We start from the raw sequence: 26,069 nt of genomic DNA on the forward strand, positions 1-26,069 counted from the left end.
GACTTTCAAAAGGGGAATGGATTTCAACAATCTCTGAAGGATAATTCACTCTGGTGGTTGTTATGAACTGAATTATGTCCCTCCATAATTCATATCTCCGCATGGGCACAGAGAAAAGGTCCTGTGAGGACACAGTGAGGTGGCATCTGTCTGCAGGCCAGAGAGAGGCCTCATCAGATGCTAACCTGCTAGGAGCACCCTGATCTTGAACTTGCAGTCTCCAGAACAGTAAGACAATAAATTTCTGTTGTTTCAGCCTCTCAGCCTGCGGTATTCTTGAATGCAGCCTGAACGGAATAATAGAGTGGTTAAAATATACTGGACAAAATGGTCATCGTCAATTCTTGATGGATGTTCATTTTTAAAAAGAGGTTTTACAAACAGAGATATGATAAATTGTTGTATAAAGGTGTATTAAAAATTGTATGCAAAAAAAAATGAGAGAGCTCATGTATAATGGCATTATTTGGCATGAACATACTTTATATACAGAGTTATGAAAAATTATGCTGTGAATGGATAATTATGAATGTAATGCACTCCACTATTGTCATGTATGTCAGAAATAAATTTAAATATATATATATATATACATATATATAATTGTGATGGTTCAAAGTTAAACGTTTTTAACAACAAAAGTCTGTGGAACGTTGACTAACGTGGAAATTGCTAAGTAGACTAGAATGGTAGTAGTTTTATGTTATTTAACTTTTCTAATACATCTCTCACTTTATACATAATTTCTTGATTTGAATATCTTCTCCGTCCTCCAATATGTATGACATAATTATCACGGCCCATTATTCTTCACAAAAGGGGTGAGGCATCTCTGGGTATAGGATCACACATCTGAACCTGGCTCTGGTGTGTGAATGAGTTTCTATCAATGCATGAATGATGTCTCTTCCTCCAACTGCAAAACAGTCCATTAACCAATCTGGGCTATCTCAGCTATCTAGAGTATCTCCAACCCCGCACCTTCTCTTATTTAGAGGGAGGAAAGACAACAGCTGTAGTGGAGAGAGAAACATCTAAAGTCCGAAAAGGGCAGTTTCCATAAAAGATCCTCGACTTTCATTAAAAAAACAATAATAAATAAAAAGAAGGGGGAAGGTAACTATTGCCAGCTAATCACCCACAGCAGATATTAAGACCAGGAAGATAGACTCAAAGAATTGTCTCTTTCTTTTTTTCCCTCTTTTCCCTCAGCTTCCTTATAAAAATTCCTCTATGAAAACTATAATATCAGAGAAGGTTTTTTTTTTTTTTGTTGTGTTTTTTCCCTTCAGTGGTAGTGGTCATGAATGGCTGGCAAAGTGGCAAAGATCAGGACAGATTATAGGAAGCAAGAGAGCAGCATTGGGGACAGACAGGGGCAGAAACAGCCACTTCATCATAACCACATGCCAATATTTGGGGCCATAATTTTCATGTCCATTCTTACTATTTGATAAAAGGCTAAAGATAAACTCAGTCATAATTCTAAAGTGTCCTTACCTTTCCTGCATAATGGTGAATTCCAAAACTAAGTTCCATTCTTTTGGGTCTCCAGAAGTACTGTGATTTCAGGTTACCCTCAAATTTTTCTGTAGAAAAAGAATCGAACTCCAATGTCAGGCACGTAGAAAATCCTCAAAGAAAACTGATAGTCCGAATCATTTATTTCACCACAATGTGCAGTGAACAAAGACAGAAGATTTTATATAGCTAATCCATGCAGATTTAGAATACAATTATAAGTAGTAAAGCAAAACTTACACTAATAAAGTTTTGCCACTGCATTATGATCTAGGGAAGTTTTTAAACTTTAGCACACAAATCAGAGTCACCTTGAAGGTCTATTGAAATACAGGCTGCTGTCCCCCATCCTCAGAGTTCCTGACTCAGTAGACTATCTTGGGAGGGAGCCAAGAATGCACATTTCTACTAAGCTCCCAGGTGCTGCTGATGTTCCTGGTCTGGGAACTACTTTTTGAGAACTTCTGGTTCAGAGGAAGGGAACTACTTGAGACTGGCCAAAGAGGTTTGTGAAAAAGAGTTTCATGCCAAGCCAAGAAAATAAAACATCAGTGGTTTGGCCATCCTTTCTATTTGAGGAGCTATAGGTTGCTGATTATGTAAGAAACACAATAGGACCATAAAGGCAGTTAAATTTCTATAACTTCTTTTAATGCATTCAGAGAACTTTCCATTACATGCTTTAGAAGGAATTTTTTTTAAAAAAACTTAGTGCAGGGTAGTTATACCTAATAGGCTCATTTTGACATATTCACAAACACGTATAACATAGTTTTTTCCATTGCAATTCCCAGTACTATCCTCTTCCCTCTCTCCTCCCTCCCCTGATCCCCTTCCTCTACCCTATTAGTCTTCCTTCTATTTATTTATGTTTTAACTGTTGTGTTATAGTTATATTTAAAATTGGAATGCATTGTGATATATTCATCCATGCACATAACACAATTTGGTCAACTTTATTCCCCAGTTCTCTTTGGCCTCCCCTACTCCCCTCCCTTCTTCCCTCCTTCCCCTCCCACCCCACTTCTGCTCTATTGCTATTCCTTGTATTTTCATGAAAGTCCCCCCCACCTTTTTTTAAATTCCCTTTTTCTCTCCAGCTATATGAGAGAAAATATTTAACCCCTAACTTTCTGAGTTTGACTTATTTCACTTAGTAAGATGTTCTGCAGTTCCATCCATTTACCAGCAAATGACAATTTCGTGTTTCTTTATAGCTGAGCAGAGTAGAACTCCATTTAGTATATGTACCACATTTTCTTAATCCATTTGCTTGTTGATAGACACCTAGGCTTTTTCCATTAACTTGGCTATTATGAATTGTGCTGCTATAAACATTGGTATGAAAGTATCACAATGGTGTGCTGATTTTAGTTCTTTTAAATAAATACCAAGTAGTGGAAATATTGGGTCATATACTGATTCCATTCCTAGTTTTTTTGAGCAATCCCCATACTGCTTTCCAAGGTGGTTGTACTAAACTGTTGTAATAAACCAAGAATAATGTCCCCCCACACCCTTGCCAGCAATTACCACCATTTGTATTCTTGATGATTGGCATTCTGACTGGGGTAAGATGAAACTTCAATGTAGTTTTGATTTGCATCTTTCTGATTGCTATGGATATTAACATTGTTTCATATATTTGTCGGTTATCTGTATTTTGTTTTTTTAAAAAATGTTCCTTTGGATCTTTCACCCATTTATTGAGTGGGTGATTAGATTTTTCGGTTTTAGGGTTTTTTTTTTTTTTTTGGGTGATTTTCCCGGTTCTTTATATACTCTGGTTATCAATGCCCTGTTGGAAGACTAGCTGGCAAAGATTTTCTCCTACAGAGTTCTCTCTTCCTGCTCTTAATAGTTTCCTTTGCTATACTGAAACTTTTTAATTTATTTCTATTCTACTTATTGATTCCTGGTTTTATTTTTTGAGCTTTGGGAGTCTTATTAAGGAAATCAGTGCTTGCATGATTGTGTTAGAGTGTTGCCTTGCTATTTACTTCTAGCAGTTTCACTGTTTCTGGTCTAATTCCTAGGTTTTTGATCCACTTTGAGCTGATTTTTGTTCAGGGTGAGAAGCAGGGATCTAGTTTCATTCTCATACACATGGCTATCAAGTTTTCCTAGCACAATTTGTTTAAGAGGGTACCTTTTCTCCAATGTATGTCTTTAGGGTTATTTTTCTTTCTACCTAGTATTATCAATTAGAGAAGAGAACATGCCAATCAGGGGGTCAAGGGGAAACAATATCATGGACTTAATTGTAAGAAACAGGCTCTGCATATCACCCAAAGTAAATAATAAAAAATGTGAACCTTTATTTTTTGCAAGTACTTATTATACATAATAAATGTTTCTTACCATCAGGTAATAATATAGTGCTCCACATTTTAAAAATGATTTTTTCGGTTACCTGAAAACTCTGAAGTATTTTCTTTTTTGAACTTAAGTGAGACCTCTCCATTTCAACTATTTTGGATGATCATATTAAGTATATTGTATTCATCTCTGCCTTCTCAAACAGAAAAAAATGAATACATTAAATCTTCCTTTGATGACTCAGGATTATTATCATAAGCATTTATTAATGTGCTGTAACTTAGAGGTTATTAAGGAATTTAAGGCTATTTGTCTCTATTAAATAAACGGCTGGAACATCACAGATAAATTTGTTTCCTGCCTGGTAGCTATCTTTTCAAATCCTAAAATTGTCTTTCTGCTCTGCCCACCAATTTCTAATCTTGGGATAGATGATTTCTAAGGTCATTTCTAACCTTAGATTCTGTGATTGGGACCCTACCATGAAGTACAGAGAAATTCAATGTCTATCACTTTATTATAAACATTCACTGGTCCAGGTATTAGGTTCAAATTTTCTTCTTTAAAACCAGCTAGGCAGGCTTTGTGACAGCTCCTTTCTCCCGTATAATTTAAAATCATTTAAAAAAAAATCATTCAGGATTACATAACTATATTCACAGCATCAAAAAGTCACACTGGATTTGAAACTCACCTATAAGGGTCTGGTCCGTGGCCTTGGGAAATCTACTTTCTTCATCAAGTAGGGAAAGTAAACCCATTGGCTTCTGCAGGAACATATCTAAGAGAGGCCGGTTATCTTCATATTCAATAACTCTAGCATCAACATCTTCATTTAGGTATTCATTCTATTATAGGTGATGATATAAACAGAAAAATTCACTTAAAACTGTGTGAACAGTATGTAGTTTAATAATAGTAACCTAAAATTCTGCTGTATATGCATTATAATAAGTTGCTGCCTATGACATTGCCTTTAAACTGAGGGACTCATTCTCACTTTCTCTCCACCTAATTACTCGTTCCTTAAAATCCGCACTGATTATACTTGGGATAGTAATAAAAGGATTTCTAGTCTCTATCCTAGAATTACAGACATCTCTAGTTTTCATGTAGGATAGAAAATACATGGTTAATGAAAAGTGGCAAGAATCTGTTCCAAGATCTATAGAATATGAATAAGGTACTTTTCCTAGTGGATTTTTCAAGAACATTGACATAACTTTTTGGTCATGACTTGAACATTTACATTGTTAATATGGTGGACATCTGTTGGTCGTAGGATCAACCACAGGGTTTAGAATCAAGGACACACAGATTAACCCCTGGGTTCTGCCACTCAATTGTCTGAATAATCCTTCCAAATGTTCTTACTCTATAAGTTTCCCTCCTCTCATCTATTAAGTGGGGGTAATAATCCCTATCTCACAAAGCAAAAGTATATGGTACATGACTAGCCGATGAGAGCAAGGTGTGTGAAATAAAAGCAATGGACCAGACAATGACTGCAGGACAGCAACACAGGTGCTCATGATCTGATTTAACAAAGGGACACAAGCTGTAGAAACACAAGTGTGTTTCCATGACTGCCTTCACACCACACCCCTGTCCCAGTGCAGAAGTTTGTAAAAGAGAAGAGACATAGGTGGCCTCTGAGCTTTCACTCACTAGTGATGCTTCTGTGTAGGACAATCACTGGTTTTCAGGGATAAGGCAAACATTACTGCTAGGTAAGTATGGAGTATCTGCTGACGCGGGCAGGATGTCTTGCCCATGTTGAAATTACAGGTTATTTTTATGATTATTTTAAGACACTTTTAATTCATGAAATATATTCATCAGATACCTAATAACAATGCACTGTTACAAATGATAAGGAGATGTCTAAAACAAACTCCCTGATTCAGCAGATTTAAAATATTTTGGGGGCCGGATGTAGTGGTACACACTTGTAATCTCAGTGGCTCAGGAGGCTGAGACAGGAGGATCACAAGCTCAAAGCCAGCCTCAACAATGATGAGGCACTGAGCAACTCAGTAGTCTCTAAATAAAATACAAAAATAGGGCTGGGGATGTGGCTCAGTGGTTGAGTGTCCCTGCTTTCAGGGTGATTTCACTCTTTGGGAGAGATGGAAAATAATAGACATGCATAAAATTCAGTGTTCCCCCGCCAAAAAATATTATTTGAGTGATAATTCAAGGCAACATGGTAGGTGGGCACTAGGACAATATACTCCAAGAGGTTAGAGAAAGAAATTTTATTTCTGACAACTTTGGAATTTAGTGAATGGCAGGTGAGGCATTTGGTAAACTCAAACTTTTAAACATCATGATATGAGACTCATGAAACTAAAATCTTATTTTAAGGGTGCCACACACAAAATGTATTTTTGTTTTAAATTTTAATTTTTTTTGTGGTGCTGGGAGGATTAAACCCAGGGCCTTGTACATACTGAGTTATGCCCTCAGGCCAGTGTATGTATTTTTAAAATAAAACAAAATACAATGCATAAAAGAAGGTTAACCCAGGGTCTGAAAAGTGGAGAAATGGAAAGACATTTAGTTTACTCAGTACAAGAAAATGAAAACAACGTCTTAGAGCTTCATGCCTTTTCAGTTGAAGGTAACCTTGGGAGAAGCCTGTAGCCCTAGAATTATTTTACTGTTAGACACATTTTGCTGACAGCATATAATAGCTTAAGTCACAACTGCAAAGTTCAAGAGATTTTTTGTGTGTTTTATACAGAAAGCACATGAGGTTAAGGTCTAAACTGATGCATTTGTCATTTCTATTTGCCTGTGTCAAAATCCATGGAATGCTTTTATGGCAGGTGAAACAGAACAGAGATGAGTAACTTGGTAAACAATGGACTCCGCTTAAAGACACTTGTTAGTATTATGGGTTCCAGGCAACCAATGGAGAAAAAAAATACTATTATTGTACTCAGGACTTAAAGAGTGCTTCTAGTAAAGTACTCCTAGTAAAATAATCATGCCTAAAATAATGTTACATATTTTATAGCAGTTTTGATAGCAAAAGGCCTAATTGTACATAGAAAAGCAAAACCCATATTTCCTCAAAAAGTCCTGCACATTAAAATTACACTTATAGCAGAAAATGAACAGAGTTATTATCTGCATTAATGATGGAGTATTTAGTCTGCATAATTTCCACTCTGTTCAGATTGCCTGAATTCCCTTTTGAAAACGGGTGGGTGAATAATCATTTTAAATGCATATCAAGGAAGCAAGGGAAGTCAGAAGACTCGGAGGTTGCCAAATTGATACCTCAGTCAAGTTCTTGTGTTTTTCACTGAATTTTGATTATGAGCAATGAATGGACATTGTTACAAGAAAGCTCATAGCAGGTGCACCTCCATGGCTAAGGCATCCAAAAAAGATACACCTCCATAGCCACAGGGTCCACAGCAGGTACATTTCTGTGGCCATGGAGTCTTTGGCTGGGCCTAAACCACATTAAATACTTAGGGCTAAAATGTCATCCCAGGAGACATTCAAGATTTCTACACTGAGTTCTCAGGCTCACACAGAATCATGGAAGTGTGGCCCCACAATCTAAGAGAGGCTTTGAAATTCTACCTGCCTCCTAAGTCAGGTGCAAGTTTAAGCACAGATTCCTCACTGATGGGTAGCGCAATTAAATGTTAGCTGTCATCATTTTGGTCTCACCTCTTCAGAAAGACCTTCCCTCCATCTCTTAGAGCAATTGAGCAAACTGTCTTCCTCAGCTGGCCACACTTCAGCATCCTACCATGCTTTATATTTTTAACAGTATTTCTGGAATTTTATACATGTCTATTGTTTTCCATCTCTCCCACAAGAGTGAAATCACCCTGGAAGCAGGAACTTCATGTTACTCCCCTCTCTATCCAACACTAGGCTTGTTAAATAAATGACTAAGCCTTACAGATTGAATCCACCCCATCCCCAATTCATATGCTAAAAGCTCCCCATACTGATGTAATTGTATTTGGAGATAAAGAGTTTAAAGAGGTAAAGTTAAATGAACTCACTAGGGTAGGACCCCAGTCCAATTTGGTTCCCATAGAGGCACTAGAGATTCCAGTGTCAAGATGAAAAGCCCTGTGAGAACACAGAGAGAAGAAGGCCATGGCATCTTGGAGAGAGGACTCAGGGGAAACCCACTCTGACAACACCTTGATCTCAGACTTTCAGACTCCAGATCTGTGATAAAATGAATTTCTGTCGGTTAAAGCAGACTTTCTTGAAGTCTGTGGTACCTTGTTGTAGCCTCCATCACAAATAAATATGACAAACTTTCTGAATTCCTCTTGTAAAAGTTTAGAAAAGCAGATTTCCAGAGACAGGAAGATTGGGTGAAATCAACAAATTATGTGTGCATATGTATGTGTGTACGTGTAATTCTAATTGTAAATGTGACACACGTTCATGAAACATTTAAAATACAGAGAAATCACTGACATGTAATAAAAATTCAAATATAATCCATCTCTTGTAGTTAATGCTTATTAACATTTAGTGGAATCTCATGCATAATTTTTTTAATAAAATAGAATTTCTACTATTAATTCAACATTATTTTTACTTTACCTCCTTGGAAAAAAGGAAAATGCTATAAGAATGTTCCTAAAACATTCTTTGAATGGTGATACAATATGATATCTTGTAGTTTTCAATTCCATAAGGGGCCATTTTAGAGTACTTCTTTATTTTAAGTAGTGCTCTGAGGCTTATCTGTGTGTACCATGCTTTTCTGTATTTTGTAACTTAGGACAGATTAGTTGACTGAATGGTGGACGTGTTACAGATCCTAATATGCATTCAAAGGTTGACTTTTTTAAAAATTTGCAGCACTGTGCACTCTAATCAATACAATGTGAATCTCCCAACTTGCTGCATCCTTAGCAGCAATAACTGTTCTCATTAATAATTTCTTAGCTGATATTTTTGATAGGCAAAATGATAATCTATTATTGTATTTGCATTTCTTTTTTTTTTTAAATTTTTAATTTTTTTTTATTGGTTGTTCACAACATTACAAAGCTCTTGACATATCATATTACATACATTAGATTGAAGTGGGTTATGAACTCCCAATTTTACCCCAAATGCAGATTGCAGAATCACGTTGGTTATACATCCACAATTTTACATAATGCCCAATTAGTAATTGTTGTATTCTGCTAACTTTCCTATCCCCTACTATCCCCCCTCCCCTCCCCTCCCCTCCCTTCTTCTCTCTCTACCCCATCTACTGTAATTCATTACTCTCCTTGTTTATTTTCCCATTCCCCTCACAACCTCTTATATGTAATTTTGTATAGCAATGAGGGTCTCCCTTCATTTCCATGCATGTATTTGCATTTCTTTGATTATCATTTTATCTACAATGAGGGTTTTGGGAAAAATGGATACATGATTAGCACATATTATACACTTACTGCCTGCCAGTTATTATTAGATCCTTGATTCTCTTCTACTTTGCTTATTTTTTCATGAGAACAACCCTGGAGAGCTCTCAAAAGACCTGGATTTTGTTAGTAGTTTTGTTTTGCCAGCTTGTAACCTTGGGTAAATCATGGGGTAAGTTTTACTTGTGACATACAGATAACCCGTTTCAATTCCCCAGGTGTGAACATTTTACATTTGTTTTTCACTTTTTCTTTTTCTGTATGTATGTGTGCATATATATATACACACACACACACACACACACACACAGTATATATAATTTTTAATAATGACAAATAAAATAACTAAGCATTTAAAAATAAAAATGAAGAAAATAAAGTATTAATAATCCATGTTATAAAATTCCAGACTTTTTTTTTTAAAGAGAGAGAGAGAGAGAGAGAGAGAGAGAGAGAGAGAGAGAGAGAGAGAGAGAGAGAGAGAGAAGAGAGAGAGAAAGAGAGAGAGAGAGAGAGGGAGGGAATTTCAATATCCATTCTTTATTTTTCGGCGGACACAACACCTCCGTCTGCATGTGGCGCTGAGGATCCAACCTGGGCCGCACGCATGCCAGGCGAGCGCGCCACCGCTTGAGCATCATCCCCAGCCCAAATTCCAGACTCTTGATGTAAAATAATATTTATAATTTAAAATCTCTTTCTTCCTGTATCAAAGCTGATATTGATGATCCTATTAGTTATCATGTTAATGTTGATTGTGAGTCACAGGGTATGTTGTTCATCATTAATTTGAGGTGTCAATGGTCATTAACTTAGAATTTGACAAATAATCTAATAAGAAGGTATTTCAGGTAATTCCTAATAAAATGTCCATGTTTTATTTTATGCACATTTTGTTGAACTTTGGAGGAGTTTTAGAATGGTGCTCTCTAGAATAACCTCACTACTCAGAAAAAGATGTGTGCTACACATGTTGAGATAAAAATCCCAATTTTCTATGTATGATATTCTTGAAAATGCCTTACAATTCATAAAAGATTTTACAAATCTACATTTGTTGTCAGGTATCTCCTTACAGTAAGGAGACATTTGGATTAGGAATTCAGAAATGTAGTTTTCTATAAGCAAGCCAGAATCTCTTTTACCTTCAACTGTTTCTTCCTTATTGTTCTGTTTATATCTTTAGCAAAAATTTCAGTCTGTCAACAGTGTGCTGTAATTTCACATGCAGAAAATGAGAGTAGTTATACAGCTCTCTGTTCCCAATTGTATGTTTCATTAAAATAATTTTTATCAAAAATTTAAAAATATTTAAAATATGAGCAAATGATCAAAATAAATACCATGAATCTTCACATCACATTGAAGGTATTGGCTCAGCTTCATCATTGAAAAAGAAAGACTCCTACTCAGTTTGGCTGTTAAGAAATGTAGGACCCAGGAGCCTGAGGAAGTGACATGTTCCCACCAGGGGCTGCCGCAGGGCACCCAGATATAACTCATGATTAGGGCATCAGCTTTCATGTTCAGTGTGTAAGACACAAGGAACATTTGGATGTGATTCAAGTGATAGCCCCAAATTTGACTGAGCATATAAAAAAGGAGATTTACTGTATCAAGGGCTTCTAAATGTATTGAGTGTCATAATGTTTAAAGAAAACGCCTATAAAATGGGCTCTATTTCTTGGAGAGCCGAAATAAGATACATGTTACCAACATCCCACGCAGATGACTTAATAGGGAAGAAATTAAGATATGAAATAAAAAAGTCACACTTTAAATCAAAACAATGTGAAGACATTTATAAGAGGTTTGTTTTTAATTGCCTATGCAGTTTTTATCAGATGATTGATTCTTTTTATTTTGTAATGTTAAAAAATTTGAAAAATCTAGGTGTTGTGTATTGGATGAATTTTTATTCTTTGTAACTGCTTCAAATTATGTGTTATGAGTCCATGTCCAAAATTTCAAAAGCTTTAAACTTTAGGATGTGAACAGCTGGAGATGAAAGCCATACACATCACTTTCCACAGGAGAAGCAAGAGCCATAATTGCAGTTATTGTTTCCATTATGTGCTGTAAATAGTTTCCTGCTTATAAAATTACTTTTAGCTTTCAGTTCCAAACCCACGGGTGCAATATAAATGATATATGTAAAAGCACATCTTTGTGCAGAAACAAACATTAATAGCTCACTTTAAAAACAAATGTTAGTCCCGCTAATAACTAGTCAAATGTGCTGCTTTAATGTATGAAGAAAACTTATCTAAAGCAAAAATGGGCAAGTAGGGCAGAAGAATGAATCTATAGGATTCTAAAACAATGGTGTGTACCATCATATATGTGTTCTGGGTGCTCAACTGTCCTAAAGGGCAATTGGCATTTGTTCCAGTTCGAATTCATGCCTAAGGTTGACCACACTATGGTTGGCCTGTGCTCCCCTTATTTTTAAATAAAAACTATTAGGGAGCATGGTTCATTTCTTTTGTTCATTCCTTCTATTTTACAATGGTGCAAAATTAAAACAAAGGGTAAAACCCATGCTACTGCCCCAGCACAAGTGTTCCTTTGAGAAAGGATGTACATTTCTAACGTGGGATTTTAATATGGGATTTTAACTCACAGACATGTAACTCACAGAACTTCAAATTTTCTATCATACTTTATTACTTTTGTACTCTCTTTCATATAGAAGACCATCAGAAAACATATAAATAAGAACAAACACAGCCTAAACCTTGGCTATCTTTTTACTGTGGAAATGCAGAGTGAAAGCTGTCATAAACAAACAAACAAACAACAACAACAAAACTTCCTTGTTGGAAATGGTATAACTTTCTTGCTGCCCTCTGGGCTAACATAGAAGTCAACACTAATACTAGAGAAATGTTACATGGAAAGCTAAAATATGAGTACTACATTAGGGGAATTAATACAATTGAGAGAAGATGATATATTTTCAGGTGTAGTTCATTCAGAAAAGTTTCAGTCTCAAGTTTTAAAAAAGAATACAAATATTCTCCTCATCTTTCATTTAAAGGGGTGGGCATGCAGATTATCATCTAATTCTCACCCTATTGCTTTTAGATAAAAGTTGATTTAAATGTTATTAAAATCAATATACACAGGGGATTCAAGATGGCAGGCTAGAAGGGGGCTGCATTCTGTGTTGCTTTGTGACCTGGGATTCTAGTTGTGGGAATACTGTTTCTCTGCAAATTATTAGAGGACCTCTGACAGCTGCTCCTGTGCTGGACTCCTGGCCACTTGCCCACACAGGACCATGGGCTTCAGCACCCACCTTGGACCCCTGGCCATCCACCCACTGAGGAAACCCAGCTGCAGCTCCCATGAAGGATACTTAGCTGCTGCCTGCATGCAGGACCTCCAGCTGCCACTCCCATGAGGACCCCCATCTACCATCATGGGGCTCCCCTGGTTGCCTCCATCCTGGGACACTGTAACCACTGCCATAATCCTGTACACATGGTAGCCTACACCTGGGGACACAGGACAGGGTCTGGAGACAGCCACCAGCCACAACACTGCACACCACAAGCTGCATCTCTGAACACGCCTCTCAATGCCACCACCAGGCTCAACCCAACCCGACACCCCATCACTGAAAGCAGCCACTCCATCTTGGGACACCTTTGTCACCATCTTTGGGGCAATTGCCAGCATGGGACACCTGCTGGGGCCTGGAAGCAATATAAAGTACCTGTAGCCCCCAATTTCCCCTCTCCCCTGCAGCGACTAACTCAGCACAGTGCTTGTGGCTGCGTCGCTCACAGAGCCTGGCCCTGAACTGCCCAATGCAAAACAGCTCTCTGTGGCAAGTGCACAGCCTCCAGAGCTCAACCCACAAGACCTCTAGAGAGAGAGGTTCTGGATTGGGAAGTAGACAGGAAGAGATACAGTTTAGAGACTAAATTAGAGACCAGGAATTGTGAGGTCTACAGGTGACATAAGGAGATAAGACCAGGTGCTCACATCACACAAGCAGGCCCCAGAGGAGGTCCTTGGGGTGCAGTTTCCCATTGGGGACCAGCAAGCGCTATACCCCATTCCAAGAGCTACACCTCAAAACCAAACCTCCCACCCTAATGGCCTTCATCATCCTAGGGTGGAGATACCAGCAAACAACAGACAACCCCACCTATTGGCTGAGAAGAGAGGCAAGAAAGATACTGAACTCCCACAAAAGCAATCCTTGTATTTTCCTTCTAGATTTTTCTTTTCTTTTTCCTTCTTTTTTCCTCTCTCTTCTCCTGCCCTCACATCCCCAACATTAGTGAAACCAAGTACTTTTCATGAATTGACTAGTAAGGACTGGGATGTCTGAATAATATATTACACTTTTGTTGTATATTCTTTTATCTCCTATTTTTACATTTTATTTTTCTTAATTTTTATATTTGTTGTGCTCTCTCTATTGTCTTCCCACTTACTTGTCTCCCCCAAATCACTTTATCTCTTTTCTCCTGCTACTAGCCAACTTCTTTTGATTCCTCTTTCAAGTTTCCTAAGATCTCATAACTCTACATTCTCACCTCCTACCTCCATAACATCTCATCCTAATCCCTACCCCTGATTCTCTCTTTGTCCATCATCAGAAACTGTAGACCCTTTTGCAAACCTACTGTTTATATTGTAGATGATTGTTAAACTCAACATTTCTGTATATTGTGACAAAACCATAAACGTCTTAATAGCAGCTATGTGGTTTAAGGGCGTATATTGTTTGTATTGGGATCTGTTAATATTGTTCTTCCCCTTAAACAAGAGGTATTAGATCCCTGCAGGGACACTATAAGCCTACAGGGTAAAAACTTTAACACCTGGGATCCACTGTGCTAGAAAGGAAGACACATGAACCACATGAAAAATCAAGGGAAGAAAGTGTCCCAAACAAACCAAGATGCTACATTATTAGAATCCATGGCCAGCACAGCAGAAGAAATTACAGAGAAGTATTTCAGAATGTACATAATGAAAAAAAAATGCATTTCAATTCATAGTACACACATTTTATGTCTCTGGTTGTACACAAAGTAAAATCACACCATTTGTGTCTCCATACATGTACCTAGGGTAATGATGACCATCTCATTCCATCATTTTTCCTATCCCCATACCCCCTCCCTTCCAGACTCTCTCCTTATCCCCATCCCTAAACAAAGTTAAAGTTTACCTCATTTGATTCTAATGATGATTAAACAAGACAGCACACATAACATCAGAGTGTCTGGCACCAATGCAAACTCAAGCAACATCAATTCATCTTTTCTCTCCCAAACCTCTTTCACGCCAGGCATCTCCTCTCTCCCTAATGGGTCCTATTCTCATCACTCTTGTCCCTTTCTGTGTTGCCCTGATGTTGGATTTTGCATCTTGTAGATAGTCACTCCAGTCCTGCAACTTCAATCCTTACCTTGCCTCAGAAAATCATATATCCACAAAAATGCATTCTGCTGTCATGTATAACAAATTAGAATAAATAAATAAATTATTTTTTAAGAAACTATATACATAATATAGTTCTTCTAGGACTGGGAGTGTATGGAAACTTCAAGTGCTGTGAAATATGCACCAGGAAATTTTCACGGCTTATACACTCTAAAAGGATAATGCTTATAACGATCATTTCTCTTCTAGATAATGAGAAAGGTACACAAGTTCTGGGTGCTATAGGTTGATTGTTAAGAGATTCTGAGGCATCTGACTAATGTCCACAGTAAAGGAGACTGTATAGAGAAAAGAAGCTCAGCTTCTGGTAAATGGATAACAGGGACTTCCAGGCTTAGAAAATGTTTAAGAAAGTGTTTTGAAAGTAACACAAATGGTTACTTGGAGGTAACCATTCCAAGAAATATAAAGCTATCTACTCGGCAAGCTAGAGAGTAGGCCACCAACATAAATTCTTTCACTAAAAATGTTTTACTGCTGTCTTCTGATTATTTTTTTTAATAACAGAAGGCAAAGGGAAAATAACATTCAAAATATCTTTGTGAAGAACTGTGTTGGTGTGTCCCACTGTATGTTATATATAAATTAAAATTGGGATAAAAAAAATTCTCAGCATATGTTCCAATGTGGTAAAACAATAGAACCATAATGTTTCACCTGCAAAGGTGCTGTCCAAGGTAGGTGTCCTGCCAGGTATTTGGCCAGATCATTTGAATGTCACATGAAGTAGGGAACACAACACCCTACTAATGCGTAGTAATTGCTCTGTTAAACTAAGGAGCTCTCAGGTCAAACCCGTGATTCTATTTGACCAAGAAAAGTGTGATAATAACACTGAGAAGGATTGGGAATGCTTTTCATTCCTCAAGGTGCTTTGGGTAATTCTGAAATTCTAGTGGAATTTTTAGTTTTGTTTGGCAAACATTTTGAGTTATTTTATTTTGAAGCTCTCTCAAGGATACTTTTAAAATGTTTTAGTCAGTGGATTGTAGTTATACATAATAGTGGGGTTCATTTTGATAAAATCATACGTGCATGAAATATAATTTGCTCCACTTCAGTCCCCAGTACTTCCCCTTTCCCTCCTCTCCTCTCTCTCCTTACTACCCTTCCTCAACTTGACTGGTCTTCCTTCTATTTATTTACCCCAAGGGTATTTTAAAGGGTCTTATAAGAATAGTTTTTGTAGCAAGGCAAAAGACAAACGAAGTACATTGGAATCATAGATGAAGCTCAAGGCTAACAAACCAAGTGATTTGTAAACTGTTATATTCTATAAAATGTAAATAGCAGTGATTATTGAAATTTGTGTATATAGGTTTAGGACTAGTTCCAATAAAACCCAATTCTAACCCCAACCCCCCAAGAAAGAAAACTATTAAAGGTATAGCAAATGCACGTCATTAATTAATTCAATGGGAGATACATGAGGATGCCCCTGGTTCCAAAGAGTAGGATCCACCATATTAAAAAGACCAAACCAAACGAAACTTACTTGTTCCAGTCTCCAGTGTGAATGGATTCTGCGAGTTTTGTGAGGCATGAAAGCAAGATACTAACTTAATTAACATTTATTGAGAACTTGCTAAATCTCAGCAAGTACAGCAAATACAAGAAGAATTAATCTTGGGCATGATCTTGGACCTAAAGGAGCTTATATCCTACTGAAAGAAGCAAAAATGTACTAATGACTGATGAGACTGGGCCATTCCAGGGATATGGTGGAGGGTAGGGTCAGGTGCTGCCTGTTAAAGTGTTCCCAGTTGGGGAAGAAGTCAATGCAATGCCATGTACTACTGTGAAGGAACTCAACCATGGGAGAAGGGAGGCCAGGTCTGAACAGATAAGCAGAGTGGAGAAGCCTTTGTGGATTGTTTTTTACTCTTTGTGTGTGTGTGTGTGTGTGTGTGTTTGTGTATGTTTGTTTGTTTAAGATTTTAAAGCAATTTCATCATGTATCTATGCTATGGGGAGGGGTGAAGGGGAGAAGAAGGGGCATAAGAAGAGACAGGGAATGAATATTTGGTGCAACCAGATCCTGGTATAGATGAGAGCAAGAGAGCGAAAGAGAGAGAGAGAGCGAAAGAGAGAGAGAGAGAGAGAGAGAGAGAGAGAGAGAGAGAGAGAGAGAGAGAGAGAGAGAGAGAAGAGAGAGAGAGAGAGAGAGAGCGCTGAAAAACAGAGTCTTACATTTTTGTTCAATATTTGGATTAAGACAAGTCAGGATCTAGAGGTTCAGTGGTAGAGTGCATGGAGCAAGAACAGGGCCCTTCATTCCAACTCTAGCACCCCCCAAAATGAAACAAAACAAAATTTAAAAAGAATTGTTTTCAAAATGTACTTTCAAAATAAACTCTCAATAAGCCTAAATATTTTAAATAAAGGTGACTCATGTACCTGTAATTTATCTTGAACTTAAGTTAGAACACCAGTTCCAATCAGTAAACATAAAACAAAATAATGAAGTTCATATTTAATATTGAAGAATATTAAACATGATGATTTTTGACTTAATGAAATAATTTTAAAAACTTAATATGACAGTTTTGCCAAATGCAATTCAAGTAAGTCACTGCTTTTTCTCTAAGGAAGAATATTTTTGAAGCTGAATCAGAAATTACACATTGTAACCTGATAATGTACCGTTTAATGGCATTTGCATCAAATCCATTATCTTGTGTGCTGTTGCCTAGCTACTGGAATTCTGAAGTTTAATGCATTTTAAATGGATATTGAAATTTCAGACAGAATTTCAACTATGCATTCTCCAGAAGGAGAAAGTGTTAGACACATCTGCTTACTTAAATTTCAAAGAGAATTTCTTTGTTTGCAAGGGTCAAACTTCCTAGGCGATGGAGAAGAATTAACAACTTTCAGTGAAGGACTTTGAACACTGCATATGAAATCACAGTAAATTCATGCTAGGTTTTGTTGTTGTTTTTACTATGGACATGGAGAAAAGAAAATCTTTCCTTTGTTTTTGTAAAGACAGATTTTAAATCTATGGTTTAGGTCCTGCTTCATCTGTACAATTATGCATATAACATACATGCATGCATCTTTAGTGCAAGTACTTGAACTTACCTGTTCCCATGTGAACACATGTTGATTAAAATAATACTGAATTTGTTCATTTGCAATGTTAATGCACAGCTGCTCAAAGGAATTTTTTCTGAAATTTTCAAAGCCAAATATATCAAGTATGCCGATGCTCAGCTCATCACCATTCCCACTGGAAAAATTAAAGTGGTATTATTTTGACTTTTTGTTTATTTCATTTGGAGGTAATGCAAAGCAAGGTAAAGTTCCCATTTGTGATTAAACTAAAAAAATACCTTCAGGATATACAATTAAACTTAGCTGAAAACTTTCTCTCCATAGAAAATAAAGATAATGGAGGCAACATTAATTTTAATATAGAAATAGAATAATATTTTCCTGTACTACAGATATCACTCCTACATTCTTATATACTTAAACAAAAGGAAAAAAAAACGGTTTACCTATGAGCTATAAGTACCAAGTCACAGCCCTGAGTGAATCAGAAATCATAGGTACAATCTGGCACGCACTCAGAACACAGCAAACATATTCTATCAAAACTACACCAGAAAAGCAAAAATTCTGCTAAGGACTATATTTAGTTTTTCATTTTAGGAGAAAAATTTTAAAAATCTTACTAAAATGATCTTAGTTATGTGGAAGAATTGTTATCTAGTTTTGGTTTACTTGCTTAAATTTTTAAAATACAGAATAAATGGTAACATGGAGAAAGATAAAAATATAGCAGGATTCATCTTACAATACTGTGAAATACTATTTCACAATTGATCAAATGCATTTTCTTTCTGTTGTTCCATGTGTTTACTTCTGTTCACTAGAGGTGACTATTTGGTCAGAAAGTTTGCTCCTCTACCAAGAAATAGATGCACTGAAAGTTATTTTCATATGCATTTCAAAAGGAAAGTACCAAAGCTCCTCTTCATGTTCACCATTTATATAGTGTAGGTCACGCTCAGTGCTGTGAGGATATGACTTGGAAATGATAGCTAGCAACTGAAGACTGCTTCCACATTTGGAGACAGAGATAGCACTGAATGAGTAATGCTTTAAAGGTGCGATAGATTGGACAGAAGGACAGCCACATATTTCTGAAAGTTTCTTTTCTGAATAGTGAGTATTACTCTATATGATTATATGTCAAGGTAAGACAGACATTGTTAAGATTTATGCTGGTTTATAAAAAATATTATTTTACAACCTCTTTTCCAGATAGAGTCCCACTAAGGTAAGTATTTAGCTTACTGAACAATAATGTGTTAAAGCCAAGTTGGACCTTAGAGATCATCTAGTTCAGGGATTCTTAAAACAGGATCTGCTACTAGCCTTCAAGGGATATGGAATCACAACCGTGTGAAATATTTCAGTGGGTATGTACAAATGAAGACACCTTTTATTTTGGAATGAAGGACAAAGAGAGTTTTCAGGAGATTCTTAAAAGGCTCCATGATGCCCACCAACCATTAAAACTTGGCTGAGGGTGGGGCGATGGTGCACACCTGCAATTCCAACTATATGGAAGATTGAGGCAAGGGAGATCACAAGTTCAAGGTTGTTTGGGCAATTTAGCGAGACTCTGTCTCAAACAACAACAACAAAATGGCTGGAGATATAGCCCAGTGTTGTAAAGTAGACCTGGATTCAATCACCAGGACTACAAAGCACAACAAAACCCACAGATTTGTTATTCAGTGCCCTTATTTATTTATTTGCCTTAACAGCAAATGAGGAAGAGATCCAGAAAAAATGCAGTCATGTGTCCAGTGTCACCTAAGTTAGTGGCAAAGCCTTGCATAGAACATGGGTTCTCCAAAATCTCAGTGTAAATCTTGACAGAACTGAACTACACTACTTCAATTAGATTTACTTTAATTTATTGAACTTTTTGCAAAAAAGTCTAAGCCTTGGATAGTTTTCATTAGTGTATGGAAAAGAAAGTTACCAGTTTGTGACGGCTATAGTAGAATTTTTGGCAGACCACCCTGCTGGGTACCATCTAGTAGTAAACATGCAGATAGAGGGTACCTAACAAGGCGAGGTCAAGTCTCTAAATATTTTAATTACATTATATAGACTATACTTATGGTAAAAAATAATCCTGAATTTTTATACTTTTATGTGAATGCCTAACATCACAGAGATGGCTGGCTACAAATGAACCTACAAACCATTGCTATCATTAAATCATGGACAAGCTGGGTTGTGCTCCATGAACTCAGCTACGGTAAGGTAGAGTTCAGTAGGCAGTTACAGAAGCAATTCTGAGGAATAAAAACATGGAGGGAATAATAGATTATCTTTTAGAGAATTTGGATAATATAGTATGGGATATATTTTAGTGGAAAAAAACTGTATGTTTGCAAAGTGTATAAAATGATTTTTTGTGCTTAACCAATAGGTGTGAATTAGGTCACCTTGAGGTAGGCATCCATTTGGCTTTTCTGCATACAAATTTCCAAAATTTGTATAATTTATAGCAAAACAAAGCTTTAGGTGTAAATGTAAGGGACTCCAGTCAATGGTGGCTACAATTACCTTGATTTTATATTTTATTTTGAGACAGGGTCTTGCTCTCCAGATCCTCAGCATCCAGTATAGCTGGGATTACAGGCATACTCTACAGATTACCTTTATTTATAAGATGAGGTGCTTGAAAAGTTGTAGACTTAGGGTCAGAGATCATTAGTGATGTCATATTCTCACTCTGCCAATCTCTAGTGCATTTCTAAAACAAATTTCATGGGAGCTCATAACACCTGCTCTTACGGGGTTTAAAATGCAAAAAAAAATTTTCCTTTATCTTTAAGATTTATTTAAATCTCAAAAATAAAGAACTTCTGAACTGGCATTTTATATAACATGGCATATTCTTCATGGTGCACCTTCTAATTAAAGGAACATATTAATAGTCATGTCAGATTTTTAAAAAATCACTTTCTATTGGTGATTATTCATGCTGCTATAGTTTTTATATTACAGCAGCTAAAAACTTTTACAGTCATGGCAAAACAAGGTGGTGTTATTAGGAAACAAAGCATATCTTGAAATATAACTTTGGTAATCAAACTATATCAATTACAAACATCTTCAAAGAGACTTACACAAATCAGAAAATTACAAAATAGATGTATCAGCTGACAGTTGGGGAGAAAGTTTGTACAGAAATTTTTACCTTGGCAAGGTATCATGCTTCAACAAACTGTTAATGCGATTGACTATCCAACTGAAGAGACGCCCATATAAAGTTTTAGCCATGGCATCTCTGACATCAGAAGCTTTTTCTACAGTGTTGGGTCGGATAATTGTTTCTCCTCTTGTGATCACACAGTGGGAGGTGAGAGCATCCTGCAGCTCATCTGCCTGAATGCAAAGCAAAGAGGCAGCTGTAAGATAAATAGATGTAGAAATCGTGTCAATAAATCACTTGCAGCAAAATAAAAACGTCTTAATTCATCTTAAATATATGGATAGTTTATAGTGTTAAATATATGGATTGTTTATAGTGTAAGAATAAGTTACTATTCAGCAGTAGTCTTGTATCTGTTCAGGATCATTTTTCTCTCCTCATCTCCACTGACTGTGGCTGCTGAGTACTGACATACCCTAAACCAAATGGGCTGACAAAGTTAAACGGCTGCATAGTAAGTGGTTACTGATGTGTTTGTTGTCAAGCATAACTTAATGAATTATGCTAATTAATCTTAAAGCATAGTAAGGAGATTTGATGTAATTTTGATACCATTATTATATACTTAGTTTTGAAATGCAGAAATTAATTGGAAGGTTACTTAGACTTTGGGGGGTATACCCAAACAAGTAGATAAGAACTACTTTCTGCAGTATACAACAGAAGGAGCATACACTTAAATCTTGACGTTCATGTATCTCTGACCAGGATTCTTCTTAGGTTCATATTTCAAAATCACTAAATTTTGTCACAAAATTTGATGCCTGGGCTGGGGACACAGCCCAGTGGTTGAGTGTTTGCTTAGAGTGCACAAGGTCTTGGTTTAAACCCCAGTACCAGCAACAAAACAAAACAAAAAACTTTTTGCCCAAACTAATATTTTTTAAGCATTAAATGACAAATAAATATTATTTTAAATTAGTAATGCTTAAAGCTAGTGAATTAATATAATTTTAAAAATATGTTTTAGTGTTGATGGATCTTTATTTTATTCATTAATTAATATGCGGTGCTGAGAATTTAACCCAGGGCCTCACACATGTGAGGCAAGCACTGTACCACTGAGCCACAACCCCAGCCATGAATTAATATAATTTTAACCCAAATTAGTACATTACAGGATAAGTTTTCAAGTTAGTTGTTTTATTTTTTAAATACTTTGAGCATTTTGGACTTATTTTAGCAATCTTGACAAGATGTTTTTTTATTATGTGGCTAAGATTATTAAACTCTATCTTAAACAAAAGTCTTTTTTAAAAGCACTCTACAAGTAATACAGGATCACTGCAGAAATTTTACCATCGAAGTTAACATTCTTCATTTCTTTTTTTTTGCATTTAATTTTTTTAATTTGTTTTAATTAGTTACATATGACAGTACAATGATCTTGACATATCATACATTTGAATCAGATGGGGTATAATTTCTTATTTTTCTGAGTGTACAGGTTGCAGAAACACATTGGTCATGTAGTCACATATATACATACAGCAATAATAATGCATTCTTCATTTCTTTACTTTGTGACATGTTTATTGCCATTATTCTGCATAATCTATCTTAATAAAACATCTTAAGCATTGCTAATTTTGATGAATATTGTTAACAAATATAATTTTAATGTGCTGTATAACATTCTGACATGTATTATAATATATTAATACTTTTAAATTATAGGATGTTTAAGTTATTTTCCTATGTTAATAATGATAAAAATATTGGGGTAAATATTTTGGGCACACATATTGCAATTTATTCAAACTATCTGAACATATATAAGCTTTTTGACATATATTACTTAAGTGTTTTTCAAAAACTGGATCAATTACACTCCTGTCACTCAAGTGAAAGACCAAGAATTTCAACACAATTTCCTGGGTACTGTGGATTATCATTTTTAAGAACAGCCAAATTGAGAGGAAAACATTGTCTTCTTAATATTTGGTTTAAATTGATTCTTAGAAGTTGAACACTTTTTCTTTCATTTTTATTCATTATTTGTGGTTTTAATTTTGTAAACTGCCTTCTTTCATTGACAGGTTCTGCTTTTCCCAATTTACGAGAGTTCTTAAAGAGAGTAATGTTTTGATATATTTGTTGCAAATATTTTCTCTCATTTTCATGGCAATTTCCTTTATGCTTTATTTACTATTAAATAGTTTTAATTTTTAGGTAGTGAAATAGCCATTTTTTTAAGAAAAAATTTCTGCTTCTGGTTTTCTGAACATAAACTTCTTCGTGTGGTTTTTCACATCAGGATTATATGAATGTAATTCATTTGGAATGTTGATGATTTTTCATTTTTAAATTTATGTACGTTTAGAATTCATTTGGGTATATGATGTTTGGAAAGGATCCAAATATCCCCTCTCCCAAATGGTTAGTCAGTTGATTGTCTCGTTTTTTAGTCAGTTTTTTCACTGCTGTGACTGAAGGTCCCGACAAACACAATTATAGAGGAGGAAGAGTTTATTTGAGGGCTCACGGTTTCAGAGGTCTTAGTTCAGAGAAGGCTGGTTCCATTCTTTGGGGCTTGAGGTGAAGTAGAACATCATGGTGGGAGAGGGTTGACGGAGGAAAGCAGCTCACATCATGGTGATCAAGAAGCACAGAGACAGACTCCACTCTCCAGATACAAAATATTTATCCTATAGCCACACCTCCAATTAACGGCTTCCTCCAGCTACACTCCGCCCCCACCCCCTCAAGTTACCACTGGATTAATCCCATTAGGGATTGATTCACTAATTAGGTTAAGATTCTCACAACCCAATCATTTCTCCTCTGAACCTTCTTGAATTGCCTCACACTTGAGATTTTGGGAGACACCTCACATCCAAACCATAACACCCCTACAATAATGCTTCCCTACTGATTTGCAATGCCATTTTTGGTACTTTTAGTGGGATCTTTTTCTAAACACTGTTTCCCTCCAATCTGTCTACTTTTATTTCTGGATTGCCCATTCATCTGACATATTTATTGAGTGTCTGCTACAAGCCCGGCATTTTACCTGGTGACATATTGCTAGGTACAATGCTTCAAAAACAAAGTTGCAATCTTGATGATCTTTATCCAGAAGAAATGGGAGGCTAATCAAGCAGTTTAACTGGGAAGAGAGAGGGAGGAAGAGGAAGAAAGGAAAGGGGAGGGGAAGAAAGAGGTGGAGAGGGAAAGGAAGACAAAGAAAAGAGGTAGAAGAAAGGAGGAGAAAGAAGAGGAAGATTGAGACCAAGAGCCCACTGACAAGTCAGTGAAGTGGTTTTTTAATGAACTGTGGCAAATAACCTGGAGAAGATTGGTTCCTGATGTAGAGCAAACAATTGGGAGGTCACTTAATTCAGGTAAGAGGTAACAGTTGAAGCTTGGATGTTGTCTTGGAGAAGAACGGTGAAGATAAAGAGAAGTAATCAAATTTGACAGACATTTATAGGATGGTATAGACAGAACCACTGCTGGATTGAAACAATGGATCTGTGAAACCATTTGGAATGTGGCTTTTGTTGGAATTATTTTTAAGTTTAATTATGAACAATTTTAAGGTAAATTAACAAAATTTCTTTATTCCACAAGTGGCTATTCAGAAAATGGCTCAATTAATTTTCATTCTACTCATGTTAATATTAACATTGACGTTTTTTGATCTATGACTTTCCTGATATATAGAACTAGATTCTAATCATCAAAATTGTTTTTTTAGTTTGGTTGCTTGTAAGTGTATTCTTATCTACAACTGTTTTGGTTTGGATCTTAAATGTATTAAATGTCCTCAAAGGCCCATGTGCTAAAGGATTAGTGGCCAGTCTATGGTGCTATTAGGAGGAGGAGAAGGAGGAGCCTTCAGAGGTGAAGTCTAAGTGGAAGGAAGTTAGATCATGGGGGTGTGCCACTGAAGAGTATATTGGGACCCCAGCCTCTTCCTCTGTCTCTTTTTTCTTTCTGGTCACCATGAGATGAGCAGCTTTGTTTCACCACATGTTCTCTGCCATGATGTCCTACCTTGCCACAGCCACATAAGCAATGGGCCAATCAACCATGGATTGATCCTCTGAAACCATGAGCCAAAATGCAACATTCTTCCCTTTTAAGCTGATTTTTCTCAGATATTTGTCGCAGCAGCAGAAAGCTAACACAACCCCCTAACAGTACTGCATCTCATTCTGTTGGGTGCCGATAATGCTTCCAGTTATGAGCAGATGGTAATAATTTACTTTTATCAATGGAGTTGTCTGGTTATTTTTTTTTTACTTCTGATAACTTATTATCTCATGTTCCAATTAAATTAGTTTATAAATGGAAGATGAGAACCGGTTTCTTCAAGATTTCCAAGTACATGCCAATCATGGCATGCAAACTTTAAACCCTTGATCTACTCTATTATCAAGTTTGTTCCAAATGCACAATAGGACACAAATGACACTCTTAAGGACAGGTTGAGATTAGGAGGTTTTCACATTTGGCCCTCTGAAACTACCTTGAAACCTCTGGTTCTGTTCCACAATGAGTATAATTCAGGAAAAAATATACAAGGGGCTGGGAATGTGGCTCAAGCAGTAGCACACTCACCTGGCATGCATAGGGCGCTGGGCTCAATCCTCAGCACCACATAAAAATAAAATAAAGATGTTGTGTCCACCAAAAACTAAAAAATAAATATTAAAAATTCTCTCTCTCTCTCTTTAAAAAAACATGAAATTATGTATCATGATACTTTAAGGCTATGACTAGAACTTATAACAAATAAGAATTATGGGGACATATGCCAATAATTGTGTACCTTCTAAGTAGAAAAAAGCTGTGCCACTAGAATTATTAGTGGGATACCTTAAATTATTGGGAATAATTCGTCAACCTCTGTTTTTAGGAGAAAACTTGATTTGAAGCAAATACCACAATGTGCTTTTGTAAGCTAAATAACTGAAAAATTAATTAACCCAGGATAAATGGGTATACAAAATTCATCTAGGAAGAAAACAAAAGTTTTATTACTTATAAAATGATAAGTTTTAAACACATGATATGGCAAGTTTCTTTTGCATATCAATTAACTAAATTTCACCCACATTTTCACATTAAAATATAAACAGCTCCTAACTTAG

At 36.3% G+C, this 26,069-nt stretch overlaps 1 protein-coding gene across 13 annotated transcripts in view; it reads right to left on the reverse strand.

The window, feature by feature from the left end:
• Window positions 1-26,069, reverse strand: part of Myo3a (myosin IIIA) — a 235,689-nt gene that overhangs the window by 59,865 nt on the left and 149,755 nt on the right. For 11 of the 13 annotated variants that reach the window (XR_005730475.2, XR_005730474.2, XM_078023283.1 and 8 more), the window contains 4 exons: window positions 20,956-21,166; window positions 17,808-17,955; window positions 4,535-4,688; window positions 1,501-1,589 (listed from right to left, as the gene is read on the reverse strand). Coding sequence is in view for 10 of the 13 variants with exons in the window: in XM_078023283.1 (XP_077879409.1) it covers window positions 1,501-1,589; window positions 4,535-4,688; window positions 17,808-17,955; window positions 20,956-21,166 (602 nt within the window). In the remaining 3 variants the exon portion in view is untranslated. Of the gene's footprint in view, window positions 1-185; window positions 288-1,500; window positions 1,590-4,534; window positions 4,689-17,807; window positions 17,956-20,955; window positions 21,167-26,069 lie in introns of those variants that run through there. The other 2 variants (XR_013426693.1, XM_040277264.2) reach the window with 2 other exon arrangements.

Source organism: Ictidomys tridecemlineatus, chromosome 10, assembly GCF_052094955.1.
Source record: "Ictidomys tridecemlineatus isolate mIctTri1 chromosome 10, mIctTri1.hap1, whole genome shotgun sequence".
NCBI lineage: Eukaryota > Metazoa > Chordata > Mammalia > Rodentia > Sciuridae > Ictidomys > Ictidomys tridecemlineatus.